Source organism: Pipra filicauda, unplaced genomic scaffold, assembly GCF_003945595.2.
Source record: "Pipra filicauda isolate LSUMZ 115617 unplaced genomic scaffold, ASM394559v2 scaffold93_size3172892_pilon, whole genome shotgun sequence".
NCBI classification, from domain to species: domain Eukaryota; kingdom Metazoa; phylum Chordata; class Aves; order Passeriformes; family Pipridae; genus Pipra; species Pipra filicauda.
In genome coordinates, this window is record NW_024105131.1 from 1,047,592 (window position 1) to 1,073,249 (window position 25,658).

Below are 25,658 nucleotides of genomic sequence, written 5' to 3' on the forward strand. Positions count from 1 at the left end.
AGCTGATTCCATACGACACTGACATTTCAGCCAGGCTCTTGCTAGAGTTATTTGTCTGCTTTGATACCATCACATCCAAGCTGATGCTTTAGTTTAGTTTGACTTTGAACCTTAGCTAAGTATGGCCAAGACATTTCAGCAACTCTTTTTATGATTTTCATACTAAGACAAGTGGGACATTGGTTAAGTGACTGATCTAAGATAGTATTTCAAATCAGTGCCTATCTTCATAAAGTACCTGGGCTCTTGAACTCTCCATTTCTCTAACCAGAGGAGTCTATAAGAAGCTACAAAACTGATATTTCTTTCTGCGACAGGGACTTCCCTTATGTTCCCTATCAAAGAATATACTTTGATGCTTAACAAACAGAGTGTATTGTTGTTATTAATTTATGGTACCTATAATTATCCTTGTTATGTTAATACTGTGATTTGATAACAAGAGCGAAACAGAACACAGCAACTTCAAATGACCGCTCAAATATGCGATAGGAATCAGAAGGGGAAGTTTTGTATATAATTCCCACACAGAAAAATGTCGTGAAGTACAATGTTTCTCTAGGGAACTCAGTCCTGATGGTTCAGAATGACCAATAGTAGCTCCCTGGAAAACTGTGCTGCCAGTGAAAGACAGGGTTGGTGCTGGGCAGGAGGCTGCTGAGTTTGCCCCTCTGCCAGGGCTGGCACTTCCACTTCCCACCATCCCCCAACAGCTGCATCTCCTGTTTTTGAAATGTCTCAAATCCTTCCTGAGTTGTAAAAAATTCTACCAGAGGACTGCTGCATATAGTCCAGAGGCTTTCGGTTCCTCTCCCTGGATTTGATAGTGGACCTAAAAGCATAATCTTACAACAAATTAAGGAAAACAATCAGAAGGGCAGAAAAATACACAATGGTTAATAAATACAATTTGCAAGGGCTTGTTTCACTTTAAACTCTATTTAGCTTGTTTTCCTCTGTGGATTTATAGAGATATCTGGGAAGAGAGTTTGGCCCACAGACCACAATACTGAATAAGTTTGCAAAAGAAGGAGGCATTGTGAAAAGCAAAAAGCCAATATTGTAATTAATCCCCAAGTTAACTCTCTGGCTACGGAGAATACATTTGCAATTTACTGATAAGATTAAAACAAAATAAATGTTTTCTGCTTCATCACAAGATTTTTTGCAAATGTAGATGGTTTAAATACTCCTTTAGTCCCCATGTAGAGTGTTCACTGTTGCCTGGCTCCCAGCTACAAAGCTTATCATCCTGGGTCAGTGCAGAGGTCATAAGGCTAAGTAAGATGTCTGTAGAAAAAAACATACAAGAGAGGACACCAGGCACATAGATGGGGAAGCACCCTTTGGTTCAGGACATTCCTAAACAACGGAGTGCCAGAAGATGGAGGATGTACTAAAAATGAGTAACGGTATTAATTAAGTAATAAGTAATTCCTACTTGCTTTGTTCTTGCATTCTTTGCTAAAACCTCTTCTTGCTGACCATTATTGAAAACAGGATACTGCTCAACCTTTGGCCTTACACGGTACAGCAAATTTATGTTCATATTTCTACATTACTGTCTTCAATGTATGTTAACCTGACCCATTAGCTGTATGGATCCCTGTGTATTGAGAGGGTTTGTACCAAGATAGATGAGGTGGAGGTCAGATTAGGAGTGAGTTTGGTTTATCTTTCAGATATGACTTATCTCCTTTCTCTTTATTTCATAATGCAATGTGCATTTAGAGGAAACTACTTTTGTCAGAATCCTCACATTTCCCTCTCCTGTTCAAATTCATAGAAGTGAATTTAAATCAAGCTGTTTAAGTTTCTTAATGTCATTAATCTTTTGCTAATAGAAGACTATTAATCTGAAGCAGTTGTCATTATTTCGCTCTGAAATTTTTTATCTGTACTGACTCATTGATGGTGTGTATGAGAAGGTAGATCCAGAAAGCCTTTGCTCTGGCCATCATCTCTGGGCACAGGTACAGATGCATTTCCCTTCTCTAGAGCCCTGCCTATGCAGTCCCCTATAGGAATGTCTCTGATGAAGACAGGCAGTGACCGGGGCTGTAGACTTAAAGGGATCTGTTAAGCTCTGTAGAAAAAAACTCGAGGTCACTTACCTGTCTTCCTCATCAGCCCTTCAGCTCTAGATGGGCCCTTTTAAACGTCTATCTAACCTCTGAAGTGCAAGATAAAGTACATCTTGGTATGCAGACATTTACAGCTGTCTTAAAAGCATTCAAGCATTGCTCTGTTTCAAATTGCAAGCCTAAGTGGATTTCCGAAACTTTATTTTCAAAGGGAATCCAGGCCCTTTTTACATTAATATACTTGTTTGAGCAAGCCTTCCCATAGAAAGCAAGGCTGGAAAGCCAGACTGTGAAAGTGGATCAAGAAAAAAAAGCTGGAAAGAGAGAAAGGTTTATAGACCTAGCTTAGGTGTCAGCTCTGGAGACTTTAGAAGCAGCTAAACAGCAGATCTAAATGCACACAGAGGGGTCCTGTCTCTAAGAACCTAAATCCCATCAACTCATAAAACAACTTAGGCACGTAAGTTACCCTGGAAATGGAACTATGTGTTCTGAAGTGTATGAGCTACAAGGATTTGGGGTCTGTACAGGCAGTCTTAGATGGTGTGACTGAGTGGAGCCATTCTGCCAGATCCCTTTGGAAATGTCCATAGATGGCGCAGCTCTGTTGAGCAACAATGTGAGTCTGGAGGTTTTACATTCTTCAGAAACTGCTGCTGTTTAGTAATTTCTTCAAAGTGCACTAACAATTCATTTGTCTGCTTAGAAATCTTCCGTATGACACTTGCAGTAGTTTAAAGATAATGAAGACCAAGTCAAATAAACAAGAAATGTGCTTTTTTATCTTAAGGTTGACAGAGTGTAGTAAACGCCTCTTTTCCCAGATGTTCCTTCCTGTCTTTCCCAAATGGCAAACTCACCAGGAAAGAACTCATTGTACTGATTAGTCTTCAAGTCACAATAAAAAATAATTTTCTCTTATTGATACTGTCTGAAGATACTGCCCATTTACATTGCAAATATTCCTGCCCATGTCTTTTTCCAGGTCAGCTGGTTTTGTTTAAAACCTCAAAAGAGTATTGAAGGATATTAATGTGTGAATAGATTATATATTTACTTGTTTGGATTTAAGGGTAGTAAATGATATTCCTTAAATGAGCAGCAGTTGCAGGAGGGAAGTAGAGTTTGTGCTTAAGAGATTAATTATTATGGAATACATGAAGCTAAATTGACTTACATATGAAAAAAAAACCCAACATTTTTTCTATCTAAAAGATGAAAAATCTAAGGTCCATTATTAATTTGTATAACCATATGGCTGACCAGTTAAATAGCAAAGAATTTCAGTTAAGCAGTCTTTAAAAACCACTTCCTAGAAGCTATTGATGTAAAGTTGCACCTCTCCATCCTCATCGATTACATCAGTTCTCCTAGATAGGCTGTTCTCTGTATAATGCAGGCAAGCACCCTCTGGGCATGCCGTAGTGCTCACCAAAGAAGTGAGCCTTCTGTGTGCTGGGAAAAGTAACCTGGCTTTGCACCTGGACAAGAGGTCTAAATTGACAATGATGGTGCATGGCTACAGCTCCTCCAAGGTGTCATGGAGGTACTTACAAACTGAAATCCTAGAGGGGCAACTCATGCAAATATGACAAAAGTATTTTGCAGATTGGTTTTTTTCTTTGTTTTTGAGGAAAATATACAGCAGATAGAATATGTGGGAGTTTTTTAACAGTTCTTCTTGGCTTACCTTAAATAAATGCTTTATCTGAGCTCCTTGAGTTGTGCATTTTTTTAATATGTGGAGCCCTAGCAGTCAATTCTTATTATTCTCCATTCTCTTCTCCATTTTCCTATTCTTTTAATCCCTTTCGTTTATATTCATTGTAGCTTGGTTTGAATTAGCATGTACATTAATCAGAGAGAGAACAGGTCATCCAGGACATGAGGCCTCCAATATGAAATAGAGCAATGCTGCAGTGCAAGGAGATAATAATAGCAATAAACAAAACTGCATTCAATTAAAGCTCTTCCATCTAAAGAAAATTAACCATAAATTAGTAAACATTTGTTCAGCTCTTTGAATAAACAGCTCAAATAAGCACAACAAATTGGCATCTTCATTTATTTTTACTTCTGAACATTTGCCTCAATTTTCAGTCACGCTGGAGACACATATATGTGACTATGAATGAGAAACAGAGCTTTATGTTGCCATTCAAACTTTATTGCCATTCAAATTTTATTGAAGAGAGAAGTTTGCGTGACAAAATGCAATTTGATTGTACAAGTAATCTACAGGAAAAGATGGGAGGTTGTATAAGCTGTGCATTTTTGAACAGTCAGTTCCCGTAGTTGAGCGGTGTAGCCTTATCGAGGGCAGAACAGCAGTGAATTGGCAGTACATTAGAAAGCCTGATTAAAAGAGGGAAAGTTGAAACTACACTCATGTCAGCTGTTTTCCTCTACAGGATATTGAGCCATTCCTGTCCTAACCAGATACTGATTGCTTAAAACTTAATCCAGAAGTACTTGTCAAAACTGTTTCCTCAACTCGTTTTAACCTGCTGAGCTGTGAGGAGATCCTTAGAATTTTTTGCAGTTTAGTGCTAGAGGTATTGTCCTGCTCTCGCTCATGGCTGTGGGAACAAGATCAGACCCTCTGGAGAGAACATGAAGTGCCTCCAGTTTCCAGAAAAGCTATTTAAAACTTTATAGCTGAGGCTCCTGATTAGTTTCTGTGGACTCAGAGTGGGCTGGATTATGCTGCCAGGTGCTGCAAGGAGGTTTCTTGTAGCTGGGAAGCTGCAGAGGATTGGAAGTCTTGCCTCACAGCAGCCATATATCTCTCTTCTCCTTTCAGTAGGCACACAGCTTGCTGTCATCCCTTCTAAACGCCTTGCTCAGAATCAGAGGCATCCTCAGACTCAGAGTTTTTCATCAGTTTTTCAAGTGATAAATAAGTGGAGAAAAATAAAAAATAAATAAATGGAGAAAAATAAAAATACAGCACTGGAATATTATGAGGAGAGCTGTGTGGCAGAGCAAACATGAGCAGAAGTGGCAGATATTCTTTACAAGATGCACACTTCATCCTATTGCCTCTCTTACAGTCCTGAGCTTAAATATATTCAATCTGTCGCTTTCTGGCGATAGGTATTAGCTTCAGTGTTATGTCCCCACTACCCCCTGTAAATGAAGTCCTTTGTTTGGTGAGATGGGGCTGCCCATACCAATGGCTACAGGATTTGTGTCAGGTGCAGATGACTGTGAGACAGAGTAGAAATAATACAAATATCAGTAATACTAACCATTTAATTGTTAAGCATGTTTGTGGAAAATTGGGCTAATATCTACCTATCTGTCCAGGATCTCCTCTTTGGAGAGGAAAAATCAGAGCCAGAGAAAGGTTAATCTGTGAAAGGAATAAGACTTTGGAAACTAGGCCAGGAACCTACAGAGAAAGAGAGGTCTACTGTTCCCACACATGATAGGAGGTCAGTAGGTAATTTCTGGTGTTTTAACTAGCACTGGTATGTCAGGAGAGAGCAGGAAAGGGGAGAAGATGAAGTTTTGACCACCTGCACATCCAAGTGCTGAAGGTAGAACTCAGGTCTTGAATTTTTTGTTTCGTGCATCGTAAAGTTTTTGCAAAATGGCCAAACAGGAGCTGAGCGGAACTGGTACTTCAAGGTAACAGTATAAATTTAGACTGGCTGTAATACAAAGTAAATCGGTCACTTTATATTCATAGTTACAGATTTTCTATCAAAATCAGTTTGTATTCCTCTGCAATTGTTTTTTTAAGTAAATTATAGACATAAATAGTACTGAATCTTCAAGTCATTTAGAGATCAATTTCCTTCATAGAAGACTACCTATGGCATTTGATTGCAAAATTACTTAAGAAATAATACAGATTTAGGGAACTTTGGGTTTTAGTCCTGCTTCTAACTCTAATTCTCCTTTGGTCTTGTTAATTGGTTTATTGCAACTTCTGATTTTTGAGTACTTCAGTCTGGGTGTGATGTAGATTTGGTTTGTTGAAAAGTATTGATAACCTGAGGTCTCAGTGGCTTCCTAAAAACTGCAGCCCTTGTTCAAGTGAAAACCAGCAGCAACCCAGAATTGTCAGCAGGTGAAGCAGAGTATTTGAGAAGCTGAGTTTTCATCGTGGGTCTGCCCACAGCATCTGTATGACAGTGTATAAGGCACCTAGGAGTGTAAAAATGAAAGGTACAATATATGTAATAAGTACTGTTTGAAAATATTAGGATGACATTCACACAGTTACCTAATGATTTTTAATTATTTTCTCAAACTAATACTGATGATATAGAATGTCCTTTGTTGAAATCAAGAGTAAATAAGAGGATAATTATATTAATGGGTATTGTATATTATCAGAACTTGTGGAGTTTTCTGTCAGAATATTGTTTAATATGTGCTGCAGCACAACAGAAAACTGAAACTAATGAGCTCTAAATTTCTAAGAAAAGAATGTATACCTAAGAAGAAATGAATCTTTGCCACGGTCCGAAGGGGGGATGGGACTGTGGCACAACACGGGTTCGGGAGACAAGGTAGGGTGCAGGTAGAATGGTTTATTGAGGCGTGCGCAGGATTCTTTATCAGTTCGGGGGGGAAAGGGCCAGAACATAGGGTGGGGCATGAGACAGACAAACAAGAGAGCAAATCAGGATAGGGGCCCAGGTGAAAGAGGGAGGAACGGGGAGGAACCAGGGAAAGGGTAAATGGAGACTGTCTCCTCTCTGCAGCTTCTCCAGCCAATCCACAGGAAAGCAGGGAAGTGGACAAGCCTTAGCATGCCTGGGAGATACAAATTCTGGGGAAGCATACAATGTGTATATACGTAATAACTGTAAAGTCTGTATCATAAAGTCCTTTCAATCACTGTACATCTTTTTCCACTTCTGAAATTGTTCCCGTTCTGATTCCTGGTCCTTCACAAATGTTTGTTTTTCAAATTGAGGTGATCAATAATGGATCTTTATTGCATGCTTAGAAGGCTTGTTTGAGATAGTATGCTGATGGTCAGAAACAAATCAAGAGATCATGACACTCATTGATATAACCATACTCTCATTCATCTCTACTTTCCCAAGATGTCCAGTCATATCAGTAGCACATAGTGGATATGTATTTCAGGATAGCAAGTACAGAGCAAGAATCATATATATACATTTTTGAAAAATACCTAAAGTGTTCTTAGAAGCAACTATTTAACAATACTGTGAACGTTACTTTAAAATTTATCGTATTATATTTCACTTCAAATGAGAGCCATCTCTTAACCTTCTGAGGACTGTCTGTAATGGATATTATAGATCTTCATTTGTGAAGAAATGTCTCATTTGTTTATTAGAAGATCTATATTAGTGTTTGCTTGAGGCTGGAAGGAAACAGCAGTATCTTCAGTCCTTTGCAAAGATTATTTTAACCTCTCTGTACTTCTGCTTTTCTACTTTTTCTTTTTTCAACACTGATTTTTTTTGATGAAGTCAGAGTTTGCTATTTTTATTTATTTTATATCAACATTAATTCCTTTTCTTAGTTACTCTACTTTTCACACATCACCACAGCTTTACATGTCACATTAGTTCATCTATGTGACCATGTTTTCTCAGCTATTTTGCTAAAAGCAGCAAGGAGGCCAAGACCAGTATTTTTTCTATTGTTTACAAATTTGCTTTCTTTTTCCTTTGAATCGCTCTACTGAAACATAAAACTAGATATGAAGCTAAAGTCTGGCACCAGTAAGGTAGTAAGTGCTGGAAAGCATGTGCCTAGTTGTGCTCTCCCAGTGCAATCACAGCAGTGCAAAACCCACCTGCATCCCGTGCGTTTGCGGCTGAGAAGGAGCAGCAAGGCGAGAGACTCAGGACCCATGTGTAGGCCTAGTCTGTGAGCACCACAGAAACAAAATGCACAGGGGAATTGGGGGGTTTTTCTCTCTAGTAAAACCCAGGGAGAGTATCCCTGCAGAGTGTTCCTTGGTACAAGTGGGATCTGAGGACCCAAAGCAAACTCCCTCCCCAGCAGCCACAGCGAGCACCACTCTTCGTGTTAATTAATGGCTTTCTTCCCCCCACACGCCCGACACGGCTCCCCCCTCAAATACGCAGCAGCTCAGCCGAGAGATGGAGGGCCAATGGTGCAGGAGGAAGCACCTCCCGTGTCCACAGTGCTGGGGTCAGAGGGCAATGGCTTTTGGAGGGCAGCAGCCACCACCGCTGCTTCCAAAACCACTAGAGAGAAGGAGAAGCCAAGGTTCAGGAATCTGGGTGTAGTGTTTTTCAGGAGTGCTGAATAAACACGGGAATGTGTATTTAAAGAAACTACCTAGCTTAAACAAACAACTGGGAAAACAGGTCGGGCAACTGGATTTTCATAATCACCATCTATAGCTTAATTTTAGGGTCAGGGAAGACCCGGAAATGACCTCACTAATGATTAATAGGCTTTAGTAACCTGTTGGCCCTCTGAGGTGGACAGGTGGAGTTTCCTTTTGAGTGTGTTCAAACAAATACTGCATTTTTAAATTTTTTTTTATCATGGTCTGTAATAAAATCTGCTTCTATAAATGTATTATTTAAAATACTCCAGGGACTTCTCATCAGTGGACTTCTCTGTGTTATCCAATTGAAAAGAAGGCTGTGAGTATGTAGTAAAACCCCTCTCTGGGATTCTAGACAATACACAGACACAAGTGGTTTCCTGACAGCACTTACGTACCCAATAAGGTGGCTGTCCCAGCTGCTGAAACTTTGGAAGGGTTAGTCTCGTGATGATTTTAATATAATGTTGTTGCAAATGTTTACAATTCCTCAGACTCCTCACATGGTGCTCTTCCCCATCAAGACACAACGAGAGGATGCTGGGAGAGGTGTACTGTAACAAAGTCTTCTCTAATTTGGCCCGGACTATTAACATGGGGAACATAAAGAATATAAAGTTATTTAAATGTCAAAAAAGGTAGAAAATATTAATAAATAAGGGAAACCCCATGTGTATGGCTCCCTTACTCTAATTTGAAGTGGAAAAATACCTGTATGTAGTAGGAGATACACATGTACACATACACACACACACATATATATCTATATCTGTCTCTCTCTCTATATATATATATATGTCCAAGAAAAATGAATTGTCTGACTTGAAGTGTCACTGGTATGATTGTGAGTTCTTTATTCAAAACCTATTGTAGACAAGAGATACTTACTAAAAATGGGCTCCTTGTTGCTCTGTGGCCTGCCTTGTACAATCCCTTCCAATAAGGTGGGAAAAGGTGACCTCACTACGTAAACTCTTTCCATCGAGGTAGTAAAAGAGAAGAGAATTTTTGCTTTCTATTCTTCAACAGAAAGTGAAGACTTTAACTGTTGGAGGAACACAGAGAATCCAAGGAGTCCAGAGGAGGATCTGAGACTATAAGCATCTTCTATTGGAACATACAAGCATATAGTGGGTTCAGGCCCTCCCTCATCTTTCAAGACAATGCAGTATGTCTTGTTTTCAGCCCTATTCCATAGCATAAAGAATGCAATAAAGAAGCTTGCATAATTAATGCTAGTATAGGTAATAGTTAGTATTGCTAATGTATGTAAACATTATTAAAAAAAATTATTAACTGAAGCATATTTCAAAAGGGTTCTTTGAGATGCCCATATTTATGGAAGAATTACCTTTAGAACTATTTTCTATTATATATCCTCTTATGGACTTTCTAAAAGGATTGCTATCTTTCAGGTAACTATTTCCTGCCCTATATTCAGATTTTATTCAATCAAAAATGTAGCTTTTAATGCATTAAATATGTACCTAAAAATTAGTTCTTTCCAGAGTAAGTTATTTGATCCTCAACACCAGTATTCACCAATAATCCCCATAAATGGTAAAAGGTATAAACTCACAGTTATAATTAGATCAGGTATATTTTTTGTTGTTGTTAAAAAGGAAATAGCCTTTTTGCCAAGACTGTCAGTTATAACAATGTAAAAGCCAAAGAAAATATTAACATTTTCACTGTACTTTGTTACTGGACAATGAGAGTATTTTTCCTCTATATTAGGAAATCCCAGTAGGCTCTCCCAGAAGTATGTCTGGGTCTAAATTGCTACCCATTTGTCAACCAAAGGTAGCCTAAACAGTTTCACAGTGATTCATTGCACAGCTCTTCTTTGGATTTCTGGATGGTTTTCAAAAGACTGGATTTGGGATATATACCCTCAGAGCCACCTGTTTGAGAGACTGCCTTTTTCCATGGAATAAATTGCTAGTCACAGTCAGAAGAAGTGCTTGTGCAGGAGAGTTTTTATGACAGAGAGGTCTAACAGGATGTTTTTCTTGAGAAATGGCCTGGAGCTGGGGACTGACTTCTCCCACAGGCAGGGGTAGTCCCCAGGGAAATGGGATGGGTATGTGAGCCAGCACCCTCCTGCAGGGTCCAGCTGAGAGCGGCCACCATAGCCGGCTCATGGTGTGCCCACCTCCCAGGCTTTCATGGCTCTGGATTTGGGCATCAGTGCTGGTACTGCCAGCCAGGGCTTCAGTGCCATGCAGGGTGTGTAGCAAGTCGCAGAGCAATACTGGTAGTTTGTGCATATATCAGTTACTCGCTATTTCTGCTAAGAATGCTACTTCACTTCTGCCTACCTTTTAGCAAAATAGCAGAATCATACCCCACACACTTCCTTGTGACAACAGAAATTGTCCCCATCTACCCCTGGAGCTAACCAGCCACTTGCAGACACCTCAGCTACCTCTCGCCCCTTCCACCTCCACTTCCATCACTGACTCACTGTTACCATCTGTGGGCCTGGGCAGCAAAGCCTTTGCTGCCACCCACCCATCGCCTAAGCTGAAGTAAAGCTGAAGTAGGTTTGTGAACGCAATGGCACAATGTGAGATTCACTGATTCCACCAGGTGGCCTTGTCTCTTGGCCATTGTTGCTTTTTGCTGTGCTAAGTGACAGGTGAATGACAGGTGACTGGAGTAATTTCTATTCATGCAGACTGACATGATATAAATCTTTTCATTTAAAAAAAATTACTGCTGAAATGTTTAAGAGGAAGAAAAGTGCATCAGAGTTGTGCCTGAACAAAAAAAATGTGTTATGCTCATACGGTTACATTGCTCAAATGTGCATGCAAACAAATACCTGTGGGCCAACAATGAATAATGAAAGACCAGTAAAATGCAAGTATTAACACAAGCAACTTTTGATGTAGACCAGAGGTGGTGAATGGTGCTACATCCTGTTGGCAGCTGGTCACTAGTGGGGTTCCCCAGGGCTCAGTACTGAAGCCAGTCCTGTTTAATCATAGAATCATAGAATCATAGAATCAGCTGGGTTGGAAAGGACCTCTTAGATCATCAAGTCCAACCCTTGATCCACTACCACCGTGGTTACTAGACCATGGCACTAAGTGCCACATCCAGTCTCATCTTAAAAATCTCCAGGGACGGTGAATCCACCACTTCCCTGGGCAGCCCATTCCAATGCCTGATTACTCTCTCTGTAAAGAATTTCTTCCTAATATCCAACCTAAACCTCCCCTGGCAGAGCTTAAGACCATACCTTCTTGTCTTACTGATAGCTGCCTGGGAGAAGAGAACAACCCCCGCCTGGCTCCAACCTCCTTTCAGGGAGTTGTAGAGAGTGATGAGGTCTCCCCTGAGCCTCCTCCAGGCTAAACAACCCCAGCTCCCAGTTATCTTTATTGATGATCTGGACGAGGGGATTGAGTGCAACTTCAGTGAGTTCACAGATGACACTAAGTTGGGCAGGAGTGTTGATCTGCTGGAGGGTAGGAGAGCTCTGCAGAGGGATCTGGACAGGCTAGATCAATGGACTGAGGCCAATGGTATGAGATTCAATAAGGCAAAGTGCTTGGTCCTGCACTTTTGTCACAACAATCCCAGGCAGCGCTACAGGCTGGGGGCAGAGTGGCTGGAAAGGGGTCCAGCAGAAAAGTTCCTGGGGGTGCTGGTCAACAGCCAGCTGAACATGAGCCAACACTGTGCCCTGGTGGACAAGAAAGCCAATGGCATCCTGGCTTCTATGAAAAATAATGTGGCCAGCACAACCAGGGCAGCACTGGTGTACTTGGCACTGGTGAGGCTGCACCTCACCAGTCGAGTGTTGTGTTGAGTTCTAGGCCTCTCACTTCAAGAAAGACATTGAGGTACTGAAGCCTGTCCAGAGGAGGGAAATGAAGCTGGTGAAGAGTCTGGAGCACATGTCCTGTGAGAGATGGCTGAGGGAACTGTGGGTCTTCAGCTTGCAGAAAAGGAGGCTCAGGGGAAACCTTATTGCTCTCCACAACCACCTGAAAGGAGGTTGTAGCAAGGTGAGGGTCAGCCTCTTCTCCCAGGCAGTCAGCAACAGGCAAGAGGAAGTGGCCTCAAGTTGCACCAGGGGAGGCTCAGGTTGGACATAAGACAGAATTTCTTCACTGAAAGGGTTGTCAAGCTCTGGAACAGGCTGCCCAGGGAAGTGGTGGAGTCATAGTCCCTGGAAGTATTCCAGAAACAGGTGAATGTGGCACTTAGTGCTATGGTTTAGTTGACATGGCGGTGTTTGATCAAAGGTTGGATCAATGACCTTGAAGGTCTTTTCCAACCTTAATGATTCTGTGATTCTATAGAGGAAAACATTCCCCCAGTATTAATAGCATTTGCCTCACAGATACTATCTGATGATGTCTGTATCATATTTATAATAATATGTGGTATTACTGTAAAAGGGACAGTTATATCTTAACAACACTCCAGTGTCCAGAGAGGTGTGCAGTCACACTCAGCCAGCAGAGTTCTGCAGATAAGAAATGCACCCAACCAAGCAGAGTTCTAACATAAAAACTGGAATTACTGGATAATAGATTATTCAGTGGTCAAAGTGTAGAGTTGTATTCTGATCTGGCAGGATGACTATTAGGAGAGACTTGAGACAATCTTATGTTTTGTTTGTATATATCTGAGCATGGTAGAGCAGCTAGAATCCAAAGAACTTCCCCATAAGTATACATGAATGGAGAGGTATACATATGCAGAGGTAGGAATCAAACTGGCATTGTCCTATCTCTGTATGGGCATAGCTGCTTGGTAAATGTTACAGACTTTTACACTGAGCTGAGCGACTTTAGTCCAGTTCAGACAGCTGAGTCTGTCAGTCTTATAGTACTGATTTCTGCTTAGTAAACACAAAAATGTTGATTAATACCTAGAGATTTGTGTCATCACAATTCACAGAGCATGGATCTATTGCAATCAGTATGCTAAAGTTAAGAGTTGAGTAGATAACATTTGATTGATGGGTTGAAACTATGAAAAAAGACAGTTTTCTTAAACATTGTTTGGAGAAAGCCACAAAAAGAATAGGGCTCATACCAAGCACACTGGAATGTGCTCTATTTGTATTTTCACAGCTCAGAGTTGTTGTTGAATCCAACTTTATTTTCCTGTAGAAATTGAAATGTTATGAATGTGATTGTCCTGCAGGAGACTTTTGGCATTTCCAAATAACCCCTCTAAGTCTGTGCCCATTCCTCCTCCTGGGACACAGCTTGTTTATTGCCTTGCCCTTCCCTCCTACCTAACATGACACATTTTCTGCTGTTTTGGTACTCACAATGTTTGCGCTGGCTTTCCACTTATTTCTGCTGATTTTATCAATTTTTCTCCCTCCATTCTATATATTTCAGTAGATTCTTAAACATACATCTGACATAACTGTGAATTTTGTTTCAGGTTGTTATATGTATCAGTTAGAAATAGATTCCCTGTTTTTCTGTGAAACGTTTCTTCCTTACTATCACTTTCACATTTGATGTTCGTAATGATAAGGTAGCATATAGGGAACAGCTCTGCTTCCAAGAATAATCCAAAGAGTTGCTCCCTAGTGCACTGTTCTGGCAGGTTGTTAGATTGAATAGGTAGTGTGTATAGTCTTGGTTTTCTGGCCACTCAGTGCTACCAGTGAAGCCACTCTTGCAGTCTTTGCATACCCAAATCTATCAGGGACCATACAGAAAGTCAGGGTGCATAAATAATTCAGGATCAGCTGCATGAAAATGGGACTTATGGTAACACAGATCTCGCATAACTGTGTTAATTATTTTCTAATGCAGACGAGGGTCCAATGTCTCACTGACTTTGGATATGAGCAGCTTGGGAAGTGTTGAACCTTTCATCACTGTGCCAACCCCACGAGAAAAAGTAGCGATGGAATACCTACAGTCAGCTGGCCGCGTCCTGACACGGCAGCAGCTTCGAGATGCAGTTGCATGTTCTCATTTACTTCAAACAGAATTCATGGTGAGTTTAACAACAAGCTTTAAATGAGAATTTTTGACATAACTGGAACAACAGAAACTGTGGGGAAAAAATAGTCAGGCAACACTTTAATGTCAAGGTACAACTAATTTCCACAGGGCAGATTAGACAGTTTCAAGGTGGTATTTATGTTTTATGTCAGTCATATCCACGGATAAAACAGATTCCTCTGTGTTTGAAATTCCATTCATAGATGGGACAAATGTCGTATTAAAGCTACAGTACAAATGGCCAGCACTGTAACACTGTGACAGTTTCAAAGAGATCATGAAGGCTATGGTGACAGAAAACACAGTAATAATTGGAGATTTTGTTTATTCCCATGTAAACGTCATGTATGTTTGCAATTTGAGCACTAAATTTTTAGTTGCTATAAATTACTTTTTGGAGCAGATGAAGACACCCACAGTCCCTGTCCAAAAGGTACTTTTGTCTCAAGGTCCAAATATCTTTAACAAGCATGCCATACATCAACCTAATATACTCAAGACCAAAAAAACTGAAGTGCTTTACAAGTGTACTTATCATTAAAAGGGGTAAGAATCTAAAATGAAGAAAGTGGCTAGGTAGAAACAAGTCAGAGCAGAAAAACTAAGTCAGAGAAAGCACATTACAACATATTAGTTGGAGTTGAAGCTGGCCAGAAATGTGGGGGACAATAAAAAGAGTTTTTTCAAATACAGTACAGAAATATCATCAGCCTGTTACAACATGAAGATGGTCACCTCACAAACAAGGACAGAGACAAGGCAGAGGCGTTTAACACTTTCTTTGCATCTATCTTCAACATGAATGCTGGAGGACCATGACTGCGAGAATGATCAACTCCCAGTTGATCCTGAAATTGTGCGGGATCTGCTGCCTCAGCTGGATCCCTACAGATCTATGGGGCCTGATGGGATTTATCCCAGAATCCTCAAAGAGCTGGCTAATGTCATGGCAAAACCTCTCTCGATGATTTTTGAGCAGTCTTGAGAATCCGGAGAGGTCCCAGATCGCAAACATTGTCCCAATTTCAAGCAGGGCAAGAAGGAGAACCACAGAAACTACAGGCCTATCAGTTTCACTTCAGTGCCTGGTAAAGTTATAGAGAATAATATTATTCTGGAAGATATTGAAAAACAATGCAGTCATTGATCACAGTCAGCACTGCTTCCTGAGAGGAAAGTCCTGCTTATCCAACCTGATTTCCTCCTATGACAAGGTAACCCACCTAGTTGATCAGGGGAAGCCAGGTGATGAAATCTTTCTGGATTTCACTAAAACTTTCAATACTGTCTCTCACAGGATCCTTCTGGACAAAATGTCCAGCACACAGCTGGATAAACACATCATGTGGGGGGTGAGCAATTGGCTCACGGGTCAAGCACTGAGGGTAGTAGTGAATGGGGTGACATGAGACTGGTGACCTGTCACTAGTGGGGTTCCACAGGGCTCCATCTTAGGCCCTGTGCTCTTCTACATCTTCATAAATGACTTGGACCCAGGAATGGAAGGGATGCAAGTTTGCAGATGACACAAAACTAGGAAGAACTGTTGACTCCCTCAAAGGCAGGGAGGCCTTGCAGAGAGACCTCAACAAGTTAGAGGACTGGGCAATCACCAACCATATAAGGTTCAACAAGGGAAGGTGCTGGATTCTGCACCTGGGATAGGGCAGCCCTTGCTCTTTGTACAGGCTGGGGAATGAGATGCTGGAAAGCAGTGCTGTGGAAAGGGCCCTGGGGGTCCTGGTCGATGGCAAGTTGAATATGAGTCAGCAGTGCCCTGGCAGCCAGGAGGGCCAACTGTGTCCTGGGGGCATCAGGCAAAGCATCACCAGCTGGTCAAGGGAGGGGACTGTCCCCCTCTGCTCTGCACTGGGGCAGCCTCACCTTGAACATTTTGTGCAATTTGGGGCACTGCAATATAAGAAAGATATTAAGCTGTTAGAGAGTGTCCAAAGGAGTGCAACGAAGATGGTTAAGGGCCTTGAGGGGAAGCCGTATGAGGAGCAGCTGAGGCCACTTGGTCTGTTCAGCCTGGAGGAGACTGAGGAGAGACCTCATTGCAGTTACAACTTCCTTGTGAGGGGAAGAGGAGGGGCAGGTACTGATCTCCTCTCTGTGGTGACCAGTGACAGAACCCAAGGGAATGGCATGAAGCTGTGTCAGGGGAAGTTTAGGTTGGATATTAGCAAGAGGTTCTTCACCCAGAGGGTGATTGGGCACTGGAACAGGCTCCTCAGGGAAGTGATCACAGCACCAAGCCTGACAGAGTTCAAGAAGCCTTTGTACAATACTCTCAGGGACATAGTATGACTCTTGAGGAGGGTCCTGTGCAGGGGTAAGAGTTGGACTTGTGGGTCCCTTCCAACTGGGCCTATTCTGTGATTCTGAAAAAGACTGGTAATGCAAACCACTCAAATAAAAGAAGCTATCAGAAAAAAGGATGCATCTTTTACAAGGGAATTAGAAAAGAGCATAAACTGATGCCAGTTGAATGTGAAAGCTGAGTAAGGCAGGCCAAAACGGATTTTGAATTAAAAGCATCATAACTTCATTTTTAAACAGATCAAAAGCACAAAACTTACCAAAGGGTACATGGATCAACTGATGACCAAAATGGCAGAAAAGTGATCTGGAGAAGTTGAAGCAGTAGGTGAGAAGTGACTGCATTATTTACATCTGTGTTGACTATAGAAGAACTTAGGAAACTTCCTACATCTGTGGCAAGAATAGGTTTAAGCAGATCACTGGGGGATCTGTTTGAGAATGAAGCATTAATGGAAGAGATTCTAGAACAAATCAATAAAATTAATGAAAATTACTCACTGAAGTAAGCTAGTCGTCACTCAGGAACCCTAAAGGAGTTCGTATGTGCGTTTACTGATGTATTAACTGGCCAAGTGTAACCAATACTTATGCTTCAGCAGATGAGGAATCAGAGGGCTAGAGGCAGCACTTTTTCAGAAGGGCTCCAAAAGAGATTCAGAGAACTGCGTGCCTAGAAATCCAATGTCTAAATCAGAGACACTGGAATGAATCAAAATAAAGAAAGAAGCCAATAGATATACGAATAAATGCAATCGAGTGATGAATAATCAATACAGTGCAGTACCAGAAGGATTGGTTGCTTCTCAGTGTAAAAGGAGGTCACAAGTGGAGTCCCAGAGACATCTGTTCTGGAGCTGATACTGAGAAAGATGCTCTTAAGTCATCTGGCACATGGAATATATAGTTAGATGGTGAAGTTTGATGATGACACTGGATTACCCAGGGTAGTAAAATTAAAAATAGACTTCAAAAAAATTACAGAAAGATTTTATGATGGTGATGAGGCAGAGGAAATCCGAGGTTGATGAATAAAATGTTATGCATTTGGGAGAAAATAATTTTGTATATTTTGATGGGTTCTGAAATAGAAAGCTAAGAATCTTGGGAAAATAACTACAGGATAATACAGAATCTTTATGAGACTGGAAAAAATCTATAATGCATTCACAACTGCAGGCTGCTCCAATCTCCCCATCTCAAAGCACATACCGAATATGGTGAACATAACTATAGAGTAGAGCAGCTTCTGTATCAGGAGATACTAAATTGACCAGGACCCAGGACTCTTCTGCCTAGGGAAGAGACTATGAGAGGCTCTAACAGAAGTCTATAAAATCCTAATTGCAAGGAGAAGGTGAATATTCATGGTTTTTCATGCCAAAAGAGCAGTATCAGATGACCAGTGCTATACAAAGAAAAGCTTGTCTTGTTCTAGTTCCCTTAGATGCCTTGCTACCAGTTGCTATCAGAGGATACCAGAGAGGAGGAACCTAACATGATCAGCTACCCAACCTAAGCCTTACTTTTTTTGCTTTTACAAGTATTACCTAGCAAGGCATGTAAGAGCTGGAAGACATATACAACCCCTTGAGCAGACTACAGGTCTAACAAAGACATACAAACAATGCACTTCTTATTAAACATACTAGAGCACATGATCCCTTGGCTTTCATTTTTTTTCCAATTTTTGCATGTAAGTCAATAGATGATGAATGCCATCTTACTCTAAAAATCACTTCGTTGTGAATAATATCATCTTACAAAGCAGCCCTTTTATTAATCTTTTAAAAACCAGGGTTTATAATAACAGTCATTTGCTTAAGAAAAATAAATCCCTCAATTCTTTTACCAAAAAGTGGCCAGACAGTGTACACAGAAAAAATTAAAAGCATCCAAAATACTTTTATCACCAGTTATGCCATAGGTTCTCTGCCATTCTGCTGCTTAGGCAGGAAAGTCAGAAGAAATAACTTCGTCATGCTTAAGCCCCCCATGTTAGGAGACAGTTTGTACAGACAACTTGGCACCTTATAGAATCCTGTTTACCCGAATCCTCTCACACAGCATTTGTGCACAGCTTTGGGTAGATAGAGAGTCACATTTTATTTGTCTCTCAGTGGGGCACAACATGACTTTGGCTGTTCAGTGTTTCCACAGAATTTTATTGAAAAGATCATGACTTGCCTATTCCATTTTTAATCCATTTTTTGCAACATATTTCAAGATGAAGCTGTTGAACTGTATCTGTTTACTATTTTCCTTGCTATGTATAATAGCTTTAGTAGGAACTTGAGGCATGCAAAGAACGCCATATATAAGCCTCACCCATTCTGCTCACTCAGCTTGTTTTAACTAGCTAAAGAAATACAGTAAGACAGTCTTTTGGACATTAAAATTATTAGCTCCCATGAAAAACTTCCAAGTGTGAAAAAAGCTGAAAAATGTTCAAAGTATCTCTGGAAAACTAAACATGAGCAGTTTCAGGTTGAGTTCTTTAATTAAAACCTAATTTTTTATTAACAATTAAGGGGACATTACTTATTTTTATTGTAAAATATTTAAATTACCTGCAAAATATTTTTCCATAATATTAATTAAGCTATATTCTTGTTTTGTGGTTGTTTTTTTTTTTTTAATAATGCTGACAAAAAACTGGGGTGTTTTTAGCTGGGAGAATATACCTGATTTGCAAAGAGGAAGAAATATAAATTGCCCAGCATATACTTATGTAGTAACCTGAGCTGCTACTATTCAAAAGACAGAATATCTGAAGTTGGTGACAAAAGATAAAATTTATTATTCCCAAAATACTGGAATGGCAGGAAATACAGTCCTGAATGGAAAAGTGCCAGACTGTTAAATTTATAAAAATTAGTCCTCATAAAAATAGAAGTATCAGTATAATGACTATCTGCCTCAATTTTCCTAAATTTTGCCACATTTTCTTTCAGAAGCCCAAATAATATCTCTTCAAGTGTATGAACAGTTGTAGCATTGAAAGGCTAATGTGAGCCAGGATAGTTGTTATTAGAAGAGTATTGCTCAGAGAGGGAAAGTAACCCATGAACAGTATGCACACGCATTTATAATTGCATGTGAGTGACTGAGTTCGTGGATGTATGCAGCTTATACATTATTTGCAATTATTTAATTAAATATATGCGTTTAGTAAAACAATTCTATATATATAGCCTATACAGCTACAGATTTTGTATGCTAATTTTCACATGTTCATGTTATTTGCAGTCTGCTGGGCTTATTTTCTCCCCTGTTAATAAATAAAAATCCTGATTTTTTTTTTCTAGAATAATCTCTTGTTTCTCACAGCCAGTTTCTGAATAAGTGACTTGTCTGTGGCTGTGATCCACGAGGTATTGTGAGGTTTCTGTCTGTGCCCTTGGCCTAACAAGTGCTTACAACTGGGAGGAGCCCACTGATTAGAAATTGTTTACAGGACGTAAGTGATGAATATTATTAATGGACCTTGTTGGCCCAGAGAAATGTATTTCTGTTTTCAACTTGATGGCATCTGTCAGTAACTGGACAAATGATGAACTATTTAAAAATTTCAGCAGGCGTAGCAAGGGAGACAACCGGGCAGCTGGGAGAGCCTCGCTGACCACCATCGCTGGCTGGGCAGGCAGAGGACTCTCTCTTCCTCACACATTTTTTTCCAGTCTCTGTAGATGACAGGCATAGATCACATTAAACACAGGCTTAGCATCTTGCTCTCTCTTGGTATATAGTTCAGCAGGGAAACCTTTTAGAAGCCATTCACTGGTGGTCTTTATACTAACCCAGAACTGAGGCAGGGAAGCTCTAGGTCAGCCACTTGGAACAGTTTGGACCCCAAGGGCCAAGGCTAAGAGTCTCATGGAGATCACTGTTGGGAAGTGGTAAAAGTCAGAGATAAATATGAGGAGGGTGTGGGAGCTCATTTTGTAGTTCTGCAGAGGAGAAAGTGACATCAGAAGCAGGACAGAGGTGACATGGTGAATCTGAAAAATCCGGTATGAAGAACTGCTCAGAGACTTTTGTATCTTTAAGCAGCAGGGTATTTGTTTATTCAACGTTGGGAGCAGCAAGCCAGCTCGCACTGGACAAACTTGCTCGACTTGGAAGTGCAAAACCAAGCCATTTTATACACTTTAGATACATGGTTACATCATTTAACATACATATTAATAAGTAGGTTAGTCTCTGGGCGGAGTCTTTCTAGACATGCCAGTCTTCTGCTCTGGGGGTCTTCTCCTCAAGCCTTCATCCCTCTGGTGGTCGCCATGGACGTCTTCCTCAATTTGACCAATTAGGTGACCTGAATTCTTCAAGCTTGCAAAGTCCCGGCTCTGGGCCTTCTAGATCTTGTTCAAACGTCTAGTTTACCTAATTTATTACCGTGTGTGTACTACTCCTATTCTTTCTATAATAAGGCCTTTGGTCCAGTGAGCAGAACAGAACATGATATAACCCAGTGCTCCTAAAATGTTCTTCTAGCAAAACAGGTATTGGGGTTTCTTAGCAAGCCAAAATATCTCAGTTAACTCTTTTAGGCCTGGCTCCTGTTTCAACGGTTTGACTTAAGGTAATAGGGATGAAATTTATGCAGGCATGAAGTCTTACAAGTGAGAATATCCCACACATAGCAAAAGCATCATATAGATGGCAGTACAGGGAGCTGAAAAAGGACTGGGTGAAGTACCTGCTAGGAAGGAGTATCTTAGCAGCACCACTTTGGCTGGCCTGACACAGTAAGTCTTTCTTCTGAGGAGTCAGCTGAAGAGCAAAGAGGAGATTGAGGAAGAAGAGAGAGAATAAAGAAGATCCACAAAGCACATCCATATAAGGCGGAGAAGGTAGAAAAATAAGAATCAATACAGACTCACTCATGTTGGGAAACCAAGTTGGGAAGCAGAAACAAATCACAGCATTTCATTATAAACCCTCTAAATTTTACTTAACTTTGCCATCTCTTTAAGCAGAAAAGCGAGAGGAGAGCTTTCCCTGTTTGGTGAACCTGTGTAAAGGTCTGCTGTTGGTGCATCCTTGGTTAGAGGCCTCATCCCAGTTCCTCTAAAAAAAACCCCTGCAGAAGTCAGTCATGCTAAGCAGGACCAGAGTTCGTGTCTGAAGGACAGTGGCCATGCATCTCATCTGTGCCAAAGTCCTGGGCAGGCCTGCACCTGTAGAATTAGAAACCACATGATTTTGAAGGAAAATATTTGAGTAAATTTTCCAGTGATTGAAACCAAAAGATCCTCCTCATGTTCCTATGTGACTGTAAGAGGCAATTATTTAATATGCTGTTGTCTCTTAGGATAAATGTCCCAGGCTAGCATGAAATTTCCAAATCTCTAGTAATTGCTGTTCTTTTAAGTAGAAGTATTAATTTACTGAAGATCAAATTCCAGCTTACCCTAAGATAATTTAAATAATGGTGGCCAAAAAAAAACTCAGTAAAAGGATGAAGATTTGAGTCAACTGAAAAATTTTTAATGTGATTTTGCCAGATTGTTTTGGTTGGTAAAACATCTCCCACAATCAGGAAAAAAAACCCTATATATTTCATCTTGCCATTTTAAAAGGGTTGTTTTTATTCAACTGTAAAAACACTGTTTTGGGACCTCAAAATCAAAATTATTCTTACCCTCCCTTAAAAGAAGTTAAACATTGTGTTCATGTAAAATTGGGGGATTTCTACTTTTCATGCTGACAAACAACTTGAAAAACATTGATTTTAAGTTCATTGGGAATTTATCATTTGTATATTTTTGGCACTTCAAGGAAACTGTCACATTAGTTACTTGCACATCTGCATATTTAAAGAAGACAGTGCAAATCAGTCACTAAAAGATCAAAATGAGAAGAAAAATAGATTTAGATTTTTATTAATTTTGAGTCATTGAATGCAAAAGACTAAGGCACTTCATTCTAGTTGTTTAAATAAAAGACAAGTGAAGTCTTTGAATGATAATGTTAAGGACTTAGCACAACATTTAAAAAAACCGTTTGCCATATATTAATATTTAATTATTTTCAAAGTTCCTCCCCCGATTATGTAAAAAATTGCTCTTTTCTGACACGGTACTACACTTTTGAACTCCACTTTTCTAGAACTACTGTGCATTTTAACCTTGCTCCTAATCCCGTAAAAACTTTTTTTTTAATAATTCATCAGGAGCGTTCCTTGGAAGTCACCCCTTCAATATGCAACTCCCTGTGTTTATTAAAGGAAGGGTGTTGACAGGCTTGAGGTGGGAACCACTTTTTTTCTTAATAACTTTGATGTCAAAAGACAGTTGTGTAAGAGCAGATGGCCTTCTGGTGATAATTTCCTGCATGGCTCCTTTGGAAACATCAATCTGATTTAATTTATTTTTTATAGGAAATACCAATGAATTTTGTGGATCCCAAAGAAATTGACATCCCGAGTCATGGAACTAAAAATCGCTATAAAACAATTTTGCCAAGTAAGTGAGTTAGCCCATGGTTTCCTATATGACGTTTAGTCCTGCTTTGGGAACATATTGCTGTGAAAATCCATCTGTCTTTATATTTGCTTGTTGTGTACCCATTCATACTTGTATTTGTAATCTATGTAGAAAGAAAACAGAAGCCCAGTGCTGTAGGACTGGCAAATGCAGAACTCTCATTGGATGCCTTAGTAGGTACACATGTTGGCAGCATCCCAGCCACGTTCTGAAGTGCTTGATGATTTTCTCTGAAAGGCAACTCAGGCAGATGAGTAGAGAGAGATGTGCCATGCCGCGCAGTAGCTCATCCATCACAGCACAAATTGTCTTGCAGTCGCTGAATTCCCTCTGGTTGGAGGAAGCTACTTGGGACTAAAAAAACTCAGACTACAAAAAGCAAGTGCTACTTATCCTTTGTTCTAGTGGGCTTCCATCTTTTTAAATCCTCTGGTGGTTGGGGTTTTCTTCTTTGTGTGCTAATTGTCTTTGGGGAAATCTGTTTGCAGGAGTAAGAAAGCCACCCTCACACAGTGCTGTCTCTTCGTTGCTGTAAACTTGTTACTGCCTTCTATACTGCTTCTGTATTTTCATTGGCCCAAATTCATATAACAATTGCTTTGTTATACTTAGAGGTGATTGAAAGCTTTTCAGTGGAATAGTTTCCCTTCAAAATACATCTCTCTGAAATGCAGCTATTTTCGTAACATTTGTTGGCAGATAATAAGATATTCCATTTCTCTTTTATTAAGCATTTTGTTTTTGTGTTCTGTTTCAAAATAGGCTGCAGAAGTTTTAACATTGCACTAAATATAGACATGAATAGTTGAGTTTTTATAAATTTTGACATCACCAAAGTGAAAAAGTTCAGCGATTCAAATTTTGCAGAACACTCCCACAGAAAAATGTAAACACATCTCTTTGCTTATGTTTGGAATGAAGAATACTTTTAAAATGACAGCATATCCTATCAACTAGAAATTTGTTTTCTAATTGTCTCTAGATTGTCCTTGTGGGCCTATGTTAGATGTTAGTAATTCAAATTCAAATGATGAAGTTTCTCTCACCAAGCCTGAACACACTGTAATTTGTTCACAGCATACAATGGCCTTGCAGTTAAATTAATGAAAAGTGGTGACCTTCAGCCTCTAGATTTGTCTCAGAAATGTGATATGTAGCTGGGAAAGAAACTTGTATAGAGTCCTTGCTTCTCTTCAGCCTCCAGTAAAATTTCCATTGTGTTCAAGGATAGTTCATCTGTTTAACCAACAGCTGTGTGCCTTTGAGCGCAGTCAAGAAATGTTAAAGGGAATAAAAAAAGAGAGTAACTTAATGCAAGTTATATACCTAACAGTCAGAAAATTCAGCATCCCTTAGAGTCTGGCCCAGTGTCAACAGGATGTACATGGAGGGTGAAATCCTGACCCCTTTGACGACAGCAGGACTTTTGCCATCAGCTGCAGTGGAGACAAGATATCACCAGGCCTCCCTCCACCTGACAGGCAGATTTTTGAAAGGAGTTCTCCCTTCCCTTAGCATCTCATGTCCCAGCTGTCCCAGCCACCATCAGGTTCACCTTCAGCAACACCTGGCAAATGCGATGAGTCCTATTTCACTGCAGTATGTATTTTGAACTGGGACACAACAGCTGGGCTGTGGTTAGTGCTGATGAGCTTTGAGAACCAGCGTGCCTGTGTGTCTTCACCTCCAGTTAACTGAGATGTGCTGCCAGCTTCATGGCACATTTTGAATCCAAGCATGCTGCTGGTGTGCACCACAGCTACTCACTGACAGGCCCTTTGTAACTGTCTTTGACAGAAGTCAAAAGGTCTGTTGTGCATTAGCACCAGACTTTTTCAAAGAAGATATTTTGAGAATTGTGGCACATGCTCATAATAAATATTAGCACTTCCCACACCCAGTCTGAGAGGGTTTGGAAATTATTTGAGTGATTAAATAGAACAGCTTTTCTGGTTTCCTGCTCAGATGATATCAACCTGCTGCTTCATACACCCGCATCAGCTTTTCCATTCCCAGCACTGGGTGCGTCTCTTGAATCGGGGCACCTGTGATGACAAGTGACGTTTGAGCTGATGGATTATCTCCTAAAAATGCCCAGTCCTGCCAGCTCCACCCTCTATGCTTTGGAGGATGTTCTCGTTTTCCAAGAGATAATTCTGTGACAGGGTGCAGATACTGCCCAGCCAGACACACTCGTGTGAAATAAAACTAATGCCTATTGAAAAGTGTTCTATATAGAAAACTATAAACTACAGGAAATGTTACATTGCTGTGAAAAATGTTTCAGTTGCAGTATAAAATAGCCAACACTCTTATGCAAACACTAGGGTGCCGCTTTAAGTTTTCTGAATGTTATTTGCATTATAATAATATTCTAATTCAACTAATGGCGGGCCAGTGTGGGATCAGAGGCAAGTGGCTAAGCAGTTCCTTAAAATTCACTCTTTCTCCAACCTTCCTCCTGACTGTG

General features: G+C 40.3%; 1 protein-coding gene across 1 annotated transcript in view; it reads left to right on the plus strand.

Annotated features, from left to right (window-relative positions):
• The window catches only part of PTPRR (protein tyrosine phosphatase receptor type R), a 146,223-nt gene that overhangs the window by 96,325 nt on the left and 24,240 nt on the right, over positions 1-25,658 (plus strand). Inside the window, exons 9-10 of the mRNA XM_027721955.2 lie at positions 14,181-14,367; positions 23,083-23,167. Coding sequence (XP_027577756.2) covers positions 14,181-14,367; positions 23,083-23,167 — 272 coding nt within the window. The remainder of the gene's footprint in view (positions 1-14,180; positions 14,368-23,082; positions 23,168-25,658) is intronic.